Consider the following 15,425-nt stretch of genomic DNA (forward strand, 5'->3'; position numbering starts at 1 on the left):
GTAAGTTGTAACAATCTCCTGCATTGTACTATACCCAACAGTTCAGATTTCATTTTAAGGGGAACTAACAATTTTCCCAATTTATCATATTTTAATAACTAAATCATTGTAAACTAAATGTGGGTGATGTATTAATTTTTCAAACTTGGAAGTAAGATATTCTTGCTTTCCCGTTTCCTGTCACTGGAATCATTGGTGTTCCGGTATCAATTTATCTTATCCTAATCCAAAAGGTTTATGATGAAAATCGAAAAATCTGAGTTTTTTGGTTTAAATCTAATATGGGAAGAAGAAAATGGAAGTAAATGAGAGACTAAACCTCAAAATTGCAAATGTATTTCAATATCAGCTGAGTTACTGAGTTGACGTGAAATCACATTCATTTTATCTATGAGAAAAGTTTGAACATATTTTCATAAGTTGTTTGATTAGTTTTTAATGGCTTAAATATGTTGGAGATCCCTCTAAAATAGGGGTACTTTGGTTTAGGCCCCTACAAAATATTTTTTTGGGAATACACCCCTAAACCTTTCCTCCAAACAAATTTTGTAGGGGCCTAAACCAAAGTACCTCTATTTTAAAGGGACCTCCAACATATTTAAGCCTAGTTTTTATTACTTATTTCAATAAATTTCTCAAAAGTTTATTAATAAATTTCAGTAAAGTAGGTCTTAATAAAGTAAGTTTATATATTTCTAAATTAATAAAAATATTTTTTAAAATTTTATATTAATAATTGATTAGTAATTATTTGAAAATAAAAATAATTAGATTTTAGTGCTTTATAAATATAGAAAAGGTAATGATAGAATTTTATTAAAATAATAAGGATAGAAATGAGAATAAATACAATAGCTTCAAGCTTATTAAAAAAACATTAAGCTACTGAAATAAGCTCATTTACCGAACACTTTTAAAGAGCTTTAAAGATAGTCAAATAAGTTATATAAGCTAGCTGAAAACATAGTTATTCTCAAGTCTCAACTCACTTGAGAGGATGCTAATCTCATGAAAATAATAAATGTAGATTGATTGATATTGAGTTAATGATCATAAACACGAAAATATCTAAGTGATGGATCAGACAAGCATGTTCCGGAAGCATAAGTAGCATTGTTGGACTTGAAAACAAAGCTCAAATGTTTGCAGTAAAACTCGATGATGTTAGAAGCATCAGTCGTGCTGAATTGAGTAAGCATCTTGAGCCCAAACTCTATTGTTCCTAGAGCCCTGTCTGCGACAATGTTGTTATCCACAATTTGGTCGACCACATTGATTTGAAATAGGAGTGACTTCTTTGTCTGGCTAAGTTGCAAGAAATTTTGTGATTGAGTGGAGCCGAGACTACCCTTGCAAAAGTTATAATCAGATAAAGAGTTGTGTTCACAGCCGTCACCGTGATCAAGAGTGACAACAATGAGGTCATAAGAAATGTCGTAATTCTTGTTAGGGTTTTGGATGGTGAAAGTGACATTCAATTTGGCGGTGAGGTTGGGGCCAATGACATTGTCGAGTGAGATGAAAGAGGCCGAGTCGAATCGGATATTAGGAGGCTCGCTGCCTATAGTAGATACATAGAGGCCAGCGTATAAAAGTCCGGTCAAAAGAAGGATGAGCATGAGGCTCACAAACAAAAGGCCAAGAAACACCATACAAATTTGTAAGACTTTGGTTGAGTTTGGCATTGCCATCAGAGGATCAAGGATTGAATGAAGGAATGGCAGGGGATATCTATACTGTAAGCAACAGGGTAGTGGACGCTCAACTCAATCAAACTGAAACCAAAATAAGGATAGATAGCTGCATTGGGATAAATAAATAAACTATATTTATAATAACCGAATCAGTTTTTTTTTTCTTTCTTTTCTTGACAATAAGCGAATCGATTGATAATTATCTCATCTATAGAATTTGTTTTATTTTATATTTATCATCAAATAATAGTTAGTTTAGTTTTCAATTTTGGTTCAAAAAAAAGTTTTCAATTTAAACTCAATATCTCTTTTTTTGAAATGAATTTAAACTCAATATCGAATCTATTCAAAATACAACTTAAATTGGTTTCAATATTTTATCATGTCGAATATTTAGTTTTTTCCATTTATTTCATCATCCACTTAATTCAAAATTTAATTCATAATCCAATATCAATTTCATGTCAGTATAAAAAGTTTTATATTCACACTCAATCAAACTATGTTACTTTCTCTGTCAAAAAATAACTGTTACTTATTTTCCGAAGCACCAAAAAAAATATATATATATATATATAACTGTTACTTTCTTTCCTCATGTAACCAAAAAAAAAAAAATCAAACTATGTTACAGACTCTTTCCACTTGTAACTAAAAAAACTATTCACATAAACCCACACAATTATATTTTTTATTTTATTTTATTTAAAATAAATTATATATATTTTTTGAAAGTAATAAATTATATATTTTTAAATGTTGGAATTTAACGGGATACTGTATAAAAAAGTTAAATTGCATCAGATTTTTTTCTATTTAAATTTATTTTACATTTTTTATTTAAAGAAATAGTAAATCAAAATCATTCTTAATGGCTCCATCGATCAGCATATTTACTTATGGGTGCGGTTGTTCTTCACATTTTGTTTACATTATATTTCATGCTTTTTAAAGCATCATTCTCCTCATTTATTCTCTCTTTTTTTGGGTTCCTAACTTAGTTCCTATATTTCGTGTATTTTGATGAAACCCCTTAAATAATTAGTTTAACAGATTTGATATTACCAAGTTCATTTTTTCATAATTTCAAAAAAAAAGTTGATTTTTTCATTATTTTCAGGAGTTTATTAAATATCAATTGATTGACTATAGATTTAAGGATAAAAAAAATTGATGGACATTTGTAAAATAGTTTTTAATTTTTAAAAGTATAAAGATAGAAAAAAAATTGATAGAAATTGCTCTGAACAAGTAATTTTAAAAACATTTATCTATAATTTTTAAAAATAAAGCTAATTAAAATTTCAGTTTTTACATTCCTAAAATATGTCATCATTTAATCTTTTTTTTGAATACATTTTTATTTTTATTTTTAATTTAAAAAACATAGATGATAATCATGTAATCCTTCTTCAAGTCCGACTAGACTATACATTATTTCTCTATTTTATTTTATTTTTAAATTACTCTCCTTTGAATGCCAAAAATTTATCCTGCTATATTTCATTTTAATAATGAATCTTTCAAATATCTTTTGTTCTGGAAGAACTAATTCAATATCCTCATTGGTGGAATTTTTTTATACTGGTATCGAAAAGATCTCAATTAATATTTGAACTTCTTGTTTTCCGTAGTCTAAGCCCAAAGGTTAAAGATGGAAAATAAAAATATCACTTTTTTTTGTAAAGAGGACAAGCATCACCATCACCTGCTGGCCATGGTGGGAGTTACTTACGATATCCCAGTAATTTCTGCCTACACCATCAACTCAACTCCAAAATTTAAATATTAAAACTTCAAATATCTCATCAATTTCAGAACCTAACTTTCGGTAGAAGTAAATTAGATAGTTTAGGTAGAAAAAATCCCAGGTGTTAAAAATAATCCTCTACAATAGTTAGGAATTTGGATGGTAGAAGCAAGAGATATCTATAAAATTGAAGTATATAACTTGAAAGGTCAGTCTAATTTACTCAAATTAATAAATGACATTTGGGAAATTTTAAATCTCATAAAAAATTACAATACACAAATAATTTTAGTAAAACCATCCAAACAAAGTTTCACGTTCTCAAAATTGCTTTTGACATAAGAACATCCAAACATAAACTACATTTCTTTGAGATACCAATCCCAACTATAGCTTGAAGCCTTGAAATAATTAATCTTCGGAGGCATATGAGAAAAATAAGATAAATATGGCATTAAAATTCAATCTAGCGCAAATTCTTATCAGGAAAAATCCACACAAAAAATGGCATCAGTTCAAACAAAACAGACAATGTTAATGTAGTTTCAGCAATTATACAAAGAAATAATGATAAGAAAATCTAACAAATGTACAATAGTCATGGGTTAGCCCTAACAAAGATACAACTAGGAACTTCTATCAAATTTACATTTTCATTCTCTAGAAACGGTCACTTCCCCAGCAAAAGCAACTTAGAACTTCATGGCGCATCCATTTGATCATTGTCATTGTCACCTTCATAATATTCATCATCGCGCTGGATGTGCTTGTCTTGAGTGTGCTCTGAAAAGAGAGATCAAATCAATAAACTAAGATATGGCCCTAGGTCAATAGGGAATCAGAAGGGTTTTTTTCTCTTACGATCAATGCGCTCATCAGGGTTCTGCTCATCTTCATCGAAATCAGGAATGTAGAAATCAGGTGGGACCTGTGATCCACAAAATATTAGTCTCACCTTTTAGAAACTATTACTAGTTTATGTCTTGCCATTGATAAGCTTTGGCTAAAAGTAGTTTGCTCATGCAATCACCAAAGGAGTTCAAATCCAAACGACCGGGGTGCAAAAAAAAAAAATCAACATCAATAGTAGAGCTCAAATGGCTAATTAACTTTAATAATTAATATGGCCATTGTCACTGAGCTTCAACATTTTACTGGATCAGTTGTTGCAAACATAAAGGTACTGTGTAACCAAAAAAAAAACATAAAGGTCCTGAATTTCCACAACTTTTGATTGCCAATAAGCATTTTTTTACTACAGTTGCTTAAAAATTGACCTCCCAAAGCAAATAATTGGCCTATAACCAAAACCATAAATGTATACAGCTCATAACTAGGTACACAACAATGCCTTCAAAATTTAAACAAAACCAACAATCGTAGGAAACAAATTTTTAGACCAAAAAAATATAATAAGCATGCCTACTGGGTGGGGGGGTGTTCCTATTTCAAGGATAACTCACCTCTTGCAGTTGTACACTTGGAGCATGTTGGATGCACCGAAGATTTTCCAAGACTTGCATTTTAATAGTGCTAAGATATGATTTGCTATTTAAATTCTCCTGAACAATTTTAAGAAGAAAAATAATGAGAACATATAGACAGCTTTTGCTGCACACCAGAAAGTCTAAATTAAATTTATAGCAATGTGTGATAATTGGATATGTCAAATGCCAGAAAATAGATTCCAAATCTGCAGTCATTTTTTTTTTTTGATAATTTGGAGGGCAAAAGCCCAAAATCTGCAGTCAATTTTAATAACAAAGATAAATAAGGACCACATTAAAAAAATGAAAAAAATTACATACTATGTGCCCATGTGGTATCTTCAACGAGAAGTCCGGCCCAAAATATTTAATATAATCATTGTCCGGGATCTCTGCAAGATAGGACAAGCGGGTGAGAAATTTTTCCGTTTTTGAAACAATAAGACAACGAATTCAAATCTGATATGCTGATTAATCTAAGAGAGATATATGAAAAAAACTTGGGGGCATGCAATGTGAGCAGAGATTTAATTTTAATCAAAGCACAAGCAAGCAGCAATCTTAGAATAACAGCCCAAAGGATGTCTGCCCCAAACCCCAAAGTTAATGGCATCAAGATATAAGTGTTTTGGTCATAAATTATTGTCAGGCGGGACAAATATTGCAGGAGATGTATAATGTAGCCATCACTCCATTAATGCATTCCAACCTCTCCTATATGGAAAAGTTGGGTACAGTTTTTTACCATAATTCCAGAGTGTGTTGGGCAACAAAAAGTAGTTACTTTAAGTTCGAACAGTATTACTAAAAAGAAAGAAAAAATGGTTAAACACGTCACAAATTTACATTTGTAAAGACAGACTTAATATACCATTTGGAAGCTCTGTATCTAGAAGAACTCCAGTTTCAAGTGTCCAACATCGAGCAACATTTTCTTTGGTGTATCCCCCACCTCCAACTACCTGCAGCAGAGGTCCACTTGTGTAAATAATAATATCACTCAGAAAGGTAAAGGAAGGAAAACATAAAGTGATATACACCCACCAGTAAGGGCAAGTTGAATCTCTTTACAAATCTAACACATTCAGCATGACCTGCAAAAAGAAACCAGCAAATGTGAAGCAGAACAAAAACAATGGGTGATAGCATAGAGTGCGTATATTTTCCTCAGAATAGAAATTTACAGGGAAATAAGCACCATCAATAGAGAGATTGAAGCAGCCCAAGCGATCTCCAGCAAGAGAATCAGCTCCACATTGGAGAACTATCACACCAGGTTGATATGTTTCAACTACTTTGGAAATAATCTAAGACATAAAAAAATTGAAAGGCTCAGACAAGACACCACCATTATCGAAACAATGCAGTGAAAACTAAAATGAGGAGATTTTCAATTGAAGTCGCCATTTGGCGAAAGAAGAAGAAGAAGATGATGATGATCTTACAGTCTTGAAAAGTCGAGTGAAGCTAGGGTCCTCTATTCCATCCTTGAGTGGGACATTTATGGCGTAATACTTCCCTTCTCTTTCTCCTATTTCCTTCAATAAGGTAAACTCAGTTCAAATCATTCCAATCTATAGAAAGCTTTGTTTCAAAAAAACAATAAATAAATTTACCAAATGTATGCACAACCTTTATCATATTTATATTTTTTATATTATTGGAATATCAAGATTGTAAGGAAATAGGGTGGCAAATAAAACAACAGAACTAAAAATACAAACAAACAGAATGAAGAAAATCACCTTGGCATCACCAGTACCCGGAAAGAACATATCTCCATACTTGTGAAAACTGACAGTCATCACCCTGGCATGACAAACTTTATCGTTTAAGAAAACAGAGATAAATCACAAGCAGTATGACAAACATATCTAATCAGCATATAACCATCTGAAAAGCATGTTCTAACTAACTCAGAATTTTATATTTAGAAGAGAATATGAAACAAGGTTTGGTTGTTGTAAAGGGGAACATTAGAATATAACATGGGAATTGAGTGTATAAGCAATATTTATACATTCACTCATGCTCATGCCGAGTCCATCATAAGGATAACAATTATCTACAAGTTTGAAGTTGAAAATTTTAAAGAGAACAAATAAGGTTTGCTAGTCTACATCAAGATAAGCAAAACAAATATGAAATTAGTAATAGTTATGATAAGATATAAGAAACTAGAATACCTGTCAGTGAAGTAGAAGGCTTCTTCCACACCATCACCATGGTGCACGTCTATATCAATATACAAAACCCGAGCATGATATTTAAGAAGCTCCAAGATTCCTAAAACCAGGTCATTGATGTAACAAAAGCCAGATGCCTCACATTTCTTGGCATGATGTAGTCCACCAGCCCAGTTTATAGCAATATCACACAGTTGATTGTTTAAACGACGTGCAGCATCTGTACGCACATGTTAATCACCATAAATATGAGAAACTAGGCAAGACCAGAATTCAAGAGAATGACTGATGTAAATGTTAGAGCATATGATAAATATATCATAATAACTTCATTATACCTGGTATACTACTAATTTAAAGCATCTTAGATTATCTATTAGGGTTGCTATTTACAATATCTTATATTTCATGACTTGTTTTCTCATTTAATTCAGTGTCTCAAACAAGAAACCATTCAGGTTGGCTGGAAACCACCACCAGGATTGGCTGGGAAAGTTCCAGACAACAATGGGTTGGGCTTGGCAGTAAAGAGGCTCTTCAGACCATTTAGTCTCTATTCTCTCTTTTCTACCTTTCCTACTTGAATCAAAATAATTTCAAATTTTTCAAGAATAAACATATTACCTATAGTTCCACCAGCATAAATCTGACAAAATTCAAATAAGTTGTCAAATACAGGGCAGTCTTCTCCAAGATTATCTGTGAGAAATGATCAACAACATAGACAGAACTTGTTATCAGCTACAATATAAATTGACTCAAGTTAAAATCATCACATGATGGTATAAATATTGGGGTAAGATAATGTTACTTTTAGAAGTTAAATGTCAATATTTGGTAAGGATACAAACTCATATGTCCCATAGAACTTTCAAACAACCGTCCCTTTTATTCTCTCTTAAAAGGTAAAACATTCTTATTTGACTTCTTTTCATGCAAATTAGGGGGGGGGGGAAGCACTTTGGAGATCAAAGACAATAAAAAAAATTAACAATACGAAATTAGTGGTAATTATGCCATGAATCTCTAGAACTAGAAGCCTAAAGAAATTCAATCACATATGCACAAACTTTGGACTTAGTTGTACAAAACTTCATTCATTGTACAAAACGGAAAACTTCGTATTTCCCTCTCTATTTCTTACTGGCATAAAGAGAATAATGCACAACAATTATTTGCAATGAAAAACTTGAAATCATGTATGAAATAGTAAGTCTAAATTTTTTGGAAGGCATACATTTTGCCAGCTCATTTGTGAACAGGTGCTGAGTGTCAGGCGTAATCCTGTGCAAAAACTCAACATAATCAGCTGAATGGAATTGGGCAAGTTCGACAGGATAAGCCTTATGTGGGCGCTGCATCATACATAAAAAAATGACGACAATTAACATTATTCACATAATCAGGCACTCAGAAAAAATCAACAATAGGGCAACAAAAACACAAACATAAGCAAAAATGAAACTAACATAAATTTCCATCTTCTTATGAAGGTCGTATGAGAGAACGAGATGATGAGTCATGCAAAGCCGATGCGGCTTCATCGGATGATTTGGCCCGTAGTAAACACTTCCCACATCGCCTGCAATATGAAGATTTAAGCAATTAAGCAAACAAACAAACAAACGAACAAACAAAGCTTTCTTATACGCGCCGCCGGTATTAACGTACAGCTGGCATCTACATAATCCCGTAAACAAAGCTTCCTTGTATAGTTAGTTAATTATCGCCTTTCACCAATTTTCATAGGCAAGTTTTCGCGCTATTTAGCTGAGCTGAGCTCATAGCCTCATACTTAAAATAAATGAGCATTTACGTCCAAACAGATCCTCACAGAACTTTAACAATGCTAATTTCGAAGGAGATTGATAAAATAAATGCAAAACAATTAACAGGCACAGCAATATCATCTCATCAGAAGACGAAAAAACTGCATTAATCTCAATTTTTCAGCTAAGCATGTGATTGAAATCTAAAACCTAAAACAGTACTAAATGCAAATTCCATTGATTATTTCGTAACTAATCGCAGCACGTGGATAAGGCTAGGGTTTGGATATGAAAAGATCGCATCAAGAACCCTAGTTGGGAGGAAAACGCACCGTCGTAGAAGTAGGCGATTCTGTCCTTGGAGCGCATGATGTTTTTGCAGAGAAGGGAGCGTTGAAGAAGGGTTAGTGTGGGAACTGGAGAAGAAGAGAAGGTGAATGGGTGTGGTTACGATGCCACCATCTTCAGTCGATTGAGCTTTCTCTGCTATTTTACGCTTCTTCTTCTTCTTCTTCTTCTTCTTCTTCTTGTTCTCTGCTAATCTCGTTTTGTGGATCTCTCTCTATCACACGAGGCCGCACAAATTTCTACACTGGAAAACTTGCTGTTTGGCTATTTGTTCAGTGGCACAAGTTTCTCATTAAACGCGTCGTCGTTTTACAGAATGCGCTCAATCGCAATTAGGTTTGGGCATCAAATCAAATATTTATAAAATTAATTTAATGGCTTAATTTAATCCACATCCAAACGTAACTTTGGGTAAAAAATGAAAGGATTTGAATCAATGTTAAACAGATTGAGTTTTATTTGGTTCAGATTTCATTTGTGAAATCAAAATGCAATACATCAATAAGGCTTAATGGCTTTGGTATTATATTTTATCATTAAGAAAACGTGTTGGAAAACGAAAGTGATCTCTTACAACCACTCTCGACCAATGTACATGTAGTGTCACGGTTGACCCGCGTAAGATGCTGAGCAACGTCAGGACTAGCACCTTGTCCCTCACCGTGAGATCCCTGCCTCAAGGCATAAGATCTAACGGCCCATAGGCATTCAGGCCGCTGTCACTTCTCAAACCCAATACTCCCACAACCATTATAAATATCAAACCTCCACCAAACCGCAAAGGTAAGTTATCTTATTCCCACTTGTCATTCTTTTTCGCTTAACAATTCCTTTATTGACTTAAGCAACAAGTCCCTACAAGTACTTTCGGTGTTCTTCCCTCATTCGATCACTCCAGCCCTACCTGGTGCTCTGGTTGTTGTTCCCTACTTGTGAAGGTTCTTGATTCGACCATCTCAGGTTGTCGGTTCAAATTGGAAATAGTGGAAATGGATGAAACATAGGGAGTGTGAGTCACAAGATTGTATCGACACCTTGATATCCAAGTATTGGTTTATGGGTAGACAATTACTATTTTATTTGGTCAACCATATAAATCGCCAAATATTTATTTGGCCGAGATTGTGATTAAGATTTAATTCTTGCATGCGATTATTATCAATTTTAGTTGCATAAACATGAAGTTAAATTATGTCACAGCACAAATATTTTTCAATTTAATTAAAATGAAAACCGAATTTGACCGCTTTAAAATGTGGTATAATGTGACATATTTTTCATGTTTTACACTATTAAAATTATGCTCTTATAATTTATATAGATTATCACAATATATATCATTTTAATTAAAATGATAAAGTACTTAACCACAATCTAATGTGACATATTTTTCTTATTTTACATTATTAAATTTACACACATATAGTTATATTATAATAGTATAATTTGTATGCAAGTTCAAAAAAATAATAATTTATATGCACCTGTCAGTGTATTTTTCTTACACCGCCGCTGACAACATATGATTAACGATCCGATCCCTTTAATGTTGTGAAAAAAAAAACCATTTTTTGATTGTTGAAAAAAAAAACAATTGAATGAATGTGTAAATTTTTTTGACATTATTTATAAACATTAAGCGAAAATATATATATATATATATATATATATATATTTTTTTTATACATCGGAAGTGTAAAAGACGCAAAACAGAAAAACTACGGGATGCCTAGAGCATCTTTCAGGATAATAACTTGAAGCTCGGGGTCTAGTAAGTTCACCATAGTAAAACCCAGGGCTTGATCATGACAGCTAGCCTTGACTAGTCAGTGAGCGACTGAATTCATCTCCCGCGGTACCCAACTAAGAAGAACCTACCACTGAAGATGCAATAGAGAAAATGAATGTAGGTTATTAACTTACTAATTTTAAAAATAAGTGAGAGTAAATTAGTAATGATTATGAATACCTTAAATACTCACCTATTTTTTTTAAAAGAGTAATTTGAAAGCTATAGCTTAAGTTAATTGTTCATATATTACCAAATAATAATAATAATATGTGTGTGCAGGTATGAGACGAGCTGATTACTATAGCGCCGATACTCGCACCCATACCCAATACTTTTTGCGGGTAATTATCCATACCCAACCCTATACCCATCCAGCGGGTTTTTACCCTACTCGTAGTGGGTATAATTTGCGGGTACCCTATGAGTCAGATACTCAATTGCCATTCCTACCCTAAGCTCTTACCCTTGAGCTCATTCGGGGAAAATTAATTTTATTTTGATATTTTTTTCAGTTTGCATATTAAAAAAATAATTGAGCAAGCCACGATTATTCCGATTCGGGTCGGGTGAATAGGTAACGGAGCCCCTTTAAGCTGTTCATTTCGTTCTTCACCAATCCAAAGAGCCACCCTAGAATATTATTTCAGAGACTCAGATTCTTCTTCCTTCCATTTCCTCTGCATCCAACCTCATTCCACAACCACACGAGACTCTTCGCCTTCATTCAACGTAAGCCTCTCACCTTCTAATCGTTTCCGATTCCACCCACTTCACCTAGATCTCATCGCTACAATTTGTTTCCACTCACAATTTGCAAAATTGCTCAATTACTGTATCTCATCGGTGATATTGGTTTCGATTTTTGCCCAATTTCTGATTGTATTCAATCAATTCATCTCACTTGCTGTTTTCATTGATTATCCTATTGATTGATTTTGTTCATGTTCTTTTAGCCCTTATCATATTCTTTGCTTAGATAATCGGTCAATTTCACATAAATTTGTGTTGATGTGTTTGGTGCTGATGGGAACCAAGCATTATTCAATCATTTTGCACTAGCTACATTTTGGAATATATAATGCTACTAGAGCTTGGAAGTTTGTTACTTTGCTGAAAATTGAAACAAAACAGATCAATCCCCCTAACATGGTGTACAACTTTGGGAACGGGGTGAACAGCTAGATGCTTCTGGTAACGGCAGTATTAAACCTGGTCCATTTCCAGCTCTCTGCCTCCATGGGTATTGGAACCGGATACTTCCATGCCCAAGTCACAAAGAGGTTTAGTGGTGAGCTAGGGTTAGGGTAATGTGTCTACCTTAGTTTGTCTTATGTGCCTTTATATAGGCGGAGGTCAAAGCGTCCCATCCGTCTGAATATACGGCATGGTTCCTAGTGAGGCATTGGATCCCCTCGGTCAAACATCCATCTTGCTTCTTGTGAGTGGATGGACGATGGATCTGTGCTTTGCTGCTCTGCTTATTCTCGTGTGAAGTGTTTGGACCTTGGGGAGTTTGAGTGGGAAAGTCCTTGGGTGAAATGATTTGAAGTTACCTCGGTAGTAGAAAGCATAAGTCGGCGGTATAAGTTGTATCTCGATCACAATCATAAGTCAGCAGTGTAAGTTGTAACTCGGTCACTGTGATGTTTGTGTAAGGTAGTCTAGTCAGTAGTCACGTGGGGTAACTCGGTCATTGTGTTAGTTTACCTGGATATTGTATGGTGCCGAATCGCACACCAAAGCAGAAACCTTAACCATTGTAGATGTAAATAATTTCCAATATGATATGCTGGAAATTTTGGATATCAAGAATCGATAATCATTTGTACTAGATTATGTTGTGAGCTTTTCTATGATACATCTTGTTGTTAACCTCCTAAAGGTATCCGCATTTGTTGATAAAATCTCAGTTGGGCAGTTTGGAAGTTCAAATTTTTTGGTGCTTATTATATATTTCTTGCACTGTTCCTATCCATCTTTTTGTTTTCCCCTCCTGTTGCATGCCTGATTTGACATTAATTCAGGGCTTGTGTTTTAGAGATAAGAAGGGGGTTGTTGTGGGGCTCGTCGTACAAGCTATGTGTTGTTTTGATCCATTGCATTTCATGCCATGTTTTCTTCTTTCACTTTCCTGTATAAACTATAAACCATACTCACAGTGAAAATAAATATACCAGTTAATTAGTTATCGCAGTTAGATGAATCAGTCAATTAGTTAGTAATTGTCCATTCACAAATTCTGATATGGTGTCAGAGCAGGTGTCATATAGTTGTGGATCAGTTAGGTGTGTCATTCACAAATTACTTTCATCCATAAAAGAACAATGGTATTCCTCTGCTATTAGGTGTCGTATAGTGGATCAGTTGCAGATGGAATCATGGAATAGAATAGAACCATTAACTAACTTCAATTTGTTCTCAGAGAGAAGTGCTCTTCTCATGGCTTGACCCCATGTGCTATCCATAGAAGGAGTCACAAGCATTGCACCACGGTTGCCTAGATCCAAGTAGAATGGACTTTAAGGATTTTGAGATTGATCAGCACTAGTGACAGGTGACAACAGAAGGATGATCCCTACTCTGTGATTTAGAGCTGAAGCATAGAGTGTTCTGTTCTTTGGTGCCATGTAAGAATTTGTTAATGGATCAAATGAGAAATCTCATTGCAATACATGTCGGCATTGATTATCACGAGAAGCTTCTGTTAAACTCGTTTAGTCCTCTTCCTATTTATGCTGCTGGTGAGCTTGTAGGTATTTTCATCAAACTTTTGGATCCCATGTCTTTTACCACCATAATCTCCAAGCTGGCGGGTTAAACAACCCCTCTCAAGCTTGGCCACTTGTTTTTTTTTTTGGGGTGGTGGTGGTATGAGGCCATAGTCGTAATGCCAATGCAGATATCAGTTAATTAGTTGTGAGTGTGGCAGTTTGATAATTAAGTTACATAGTCAGAACTCTGCAGTTGTGTATTTGAGGTTTGTTAGCAGTTAGTTAGATAAAATCTGTGTATAGCAATGCATTTTTATAAGTTCCAACAATATTTTTCATTTTGTCCTCTCACAAATTCGTACACCTTGCTTCTTTTATATAGTTGGCAAAAGCATTTTGAGATAATCATTGGCCACGTTTTGCAGGATGTCGGAAGCACCATTCACACCACGAGAGAAGCTTTTTGAGAAGCAAAAGTATTTTCAGAATATCCAGAAGCATACTTACTTGAAAGGGCGATATGATAAGATTACGTCTGTTGCAATACCAATTGCTTTGGCTGCATCGTCACTTTTTATGATTGTAAGTTTAGTTCTAATTCGAATTCATCATACATCTCTGTGATTGATGTAAAAAGTGTCTCCAACTCTCTTTTGTTTCAATGAATATCTTATGAACAATGTTTTATGTGTTTTATTCAGGGACGAGGGATCTATAACATGTCTCATGGAATAGGAAAGAAAGAATGACTTGGCAATTTCTGATTGAGAAGGTGGTTGAACAGAACCTCCTTAATATGGACGATTGGTTTTCTATGCATTTATGCTAGTTCTCTTAATAAAATTGCTTTGTTGCAGACCTTGACCACCATTCGGGGTTGATAACTTGAATGAATAGTTCTTTGTTTTGTTTGAGATAATCATTTGATGACTTAAACCGCTGGTATCGCGTTCTGGTTTAGTACCTGTTTCGTGTTAACTGCCCCTTCTAGGTTACGATTCTCGTTAAATCCTTTATTTGCATGCGCTAGACAAGCTCAACAGTTTTTCCTTTTTTTCGTGAAACATTTCAACCTGCCCTTTATTATGATTGGTAGATAGGACACTGGAGTTGCCTTGATAGTAATTGTTGCATGTTTTGCTTCAAAGCACTGATGATTCATGGGTGGCATAACAATAGCCAGCATGCATACCCTTTCATGTCTGGGGTTTGAGGCGAGAACGTTAAGCTATAGGTGGACAAGGAACATGTGAAATGGTCCAAGTTGGGGAATCCAAGTGCGATCCGGATTTAAAAGCATTTGTATTGTATTTATTCTTAAACTATGCAATTTCCTAATTTAACAATTCAGATTTCAGACTAGTAAATACTAAATGCATTTTTATAATTTCTTCTGCAAAAAAATTATTTTGTTTAAAGAAAGAGGCAACCCTCTGGTTTAGGAGTCAACTGAGCTATTCCGTAACTTTATGGGTAAATTTCTTTCCTCCTACAATCGTTTTTGAGACTTAGCATTTTGCCTTTTTTTTTTCCTGTATTAAGTGTCACCTCTTTTCTCACCATCTTCTATTTACCTATCCACCAGTTTTTGATCTCATATTGCCTTTAAAGCTTGAGTTTGACATTCATTGCAACAACACCGGCAAAGCCGATATACCCTAAAAATAGGAGGAAAAAAAGCTTTGGAT

The 15,425-nt window shown here is 34.1% G+C and overlaps 2 protein-coding genes across 2 annotated transcripts; one reads left to right on the plus strand and one right to left on the minus strand.

The window, feature by feature from the left end:
• Window positions 1–3,958: 3,958 nt before the first annotated feature.
• LOC130747174 (histone deacetylase 9) lies at window positions 3,959–9,548 on the minus strand. The gene is made up of 14 exons (XM_057600026.1): window positions 9,219–9,548; window positions 8,587–8,699; window positions 8,355–8,472; window positions 7,742–7,816; window positions 7,118–7,337; window positions 6,677–6,740; window positions 6,377–6,469; window positions 6,130–6,238; window positions 5,976–6,025; window positions 5,803–5,893; window positions 5,253–5,323; window positions 4,908–5,006; window positions 4,306–4,372; window positions 3,959–4,227 (listed from the first exon to the last, which is right to left on the minus strand). Exons 1-14 carry the CDS (start codon window positions 9,253–9,255, stop codon window positions 4,145–4,147), a joined length of 1,290 nt encoding a protein of 429 aa, XP_057456009.1. The 5' UTR covers window positions 9,256–9,548; the 3' UTR covers window positions 3,959–4,144.
• A 2,048-nt stretch (window positions 9,549–11,596) lies between these two features.
• On the plus strand, window positions 11,597–14,697 carry LOC130747176 (uncharacterized). The gene is made up of 3 exons (XM_057600028.1): window positions 11,597–11,755; window positions 14,163–14,319; window positions 14,439–14,697. The coding sequence occupies exons 2-3, from the start codon at window positions 14,164–14,166 to the stop codon at window positions 14,484–14,486; spliced, it is 204 nt and encodes a 67-aa protein (XP_057456011.1). The 5' UTR covers window positions 11,597–11,755; window position 14,163; the 3' UTR covers window positions 14,487–14,697.
• The last annotated feature ends 728 nt before the right edge of the window (window positions 14,698–15,425 follow it).

This window comes from Lotus japonicus, chromosome 3 (genome assembly GCF_012489685.1).
Source record: "Lotus japonicus ecotype B-129 chromosome 3, LjGifu_v1.2".
NCBI lineage: Eukaryota > Viridiplantae > Streptophyta > Magnoliopsida > Fabales > Fabaceae > Lotus > Lotus japonicus.

Bases quoted from the DNA above. Each gene is read 5' to 3' on its own strand.
- LOC130747174 (XM_057600026.1), bottom strand. From the start codon at position 9,255: ATGCGCTCCAAGGACAGAATCGCCTACTTCTACGACG. The intron at 6,470-6,676 runs GTGATTTTCTTC...ACCTTATTGAAG, and splicing joins CGGGTACTGGTGATGCCAAG to GAAATAGGAGAAAGAGAAGG. The intron at 4,228-4,305 runs GTAAGAGAAAAA...CTCTCTTTTCAG, and splicing joins CCCTGATGAGCGCATTGATC to AGCACACTCAAGACAAGCAC.
- LOC130747176 (XM_057600028.1), top strand. From the start codon at position 14,164: ATGTCGGAAGCACCATTCACACCACGAGAGAAGCTTTTTGAGAAGCAA. The intron at 14,320-14,438 runs GTAAGTTTAGTT...TGTTTTATTCAG, and splicing joins CATCGTCACTTTTTATGATT to GGACGAGGGATCTATAACAT.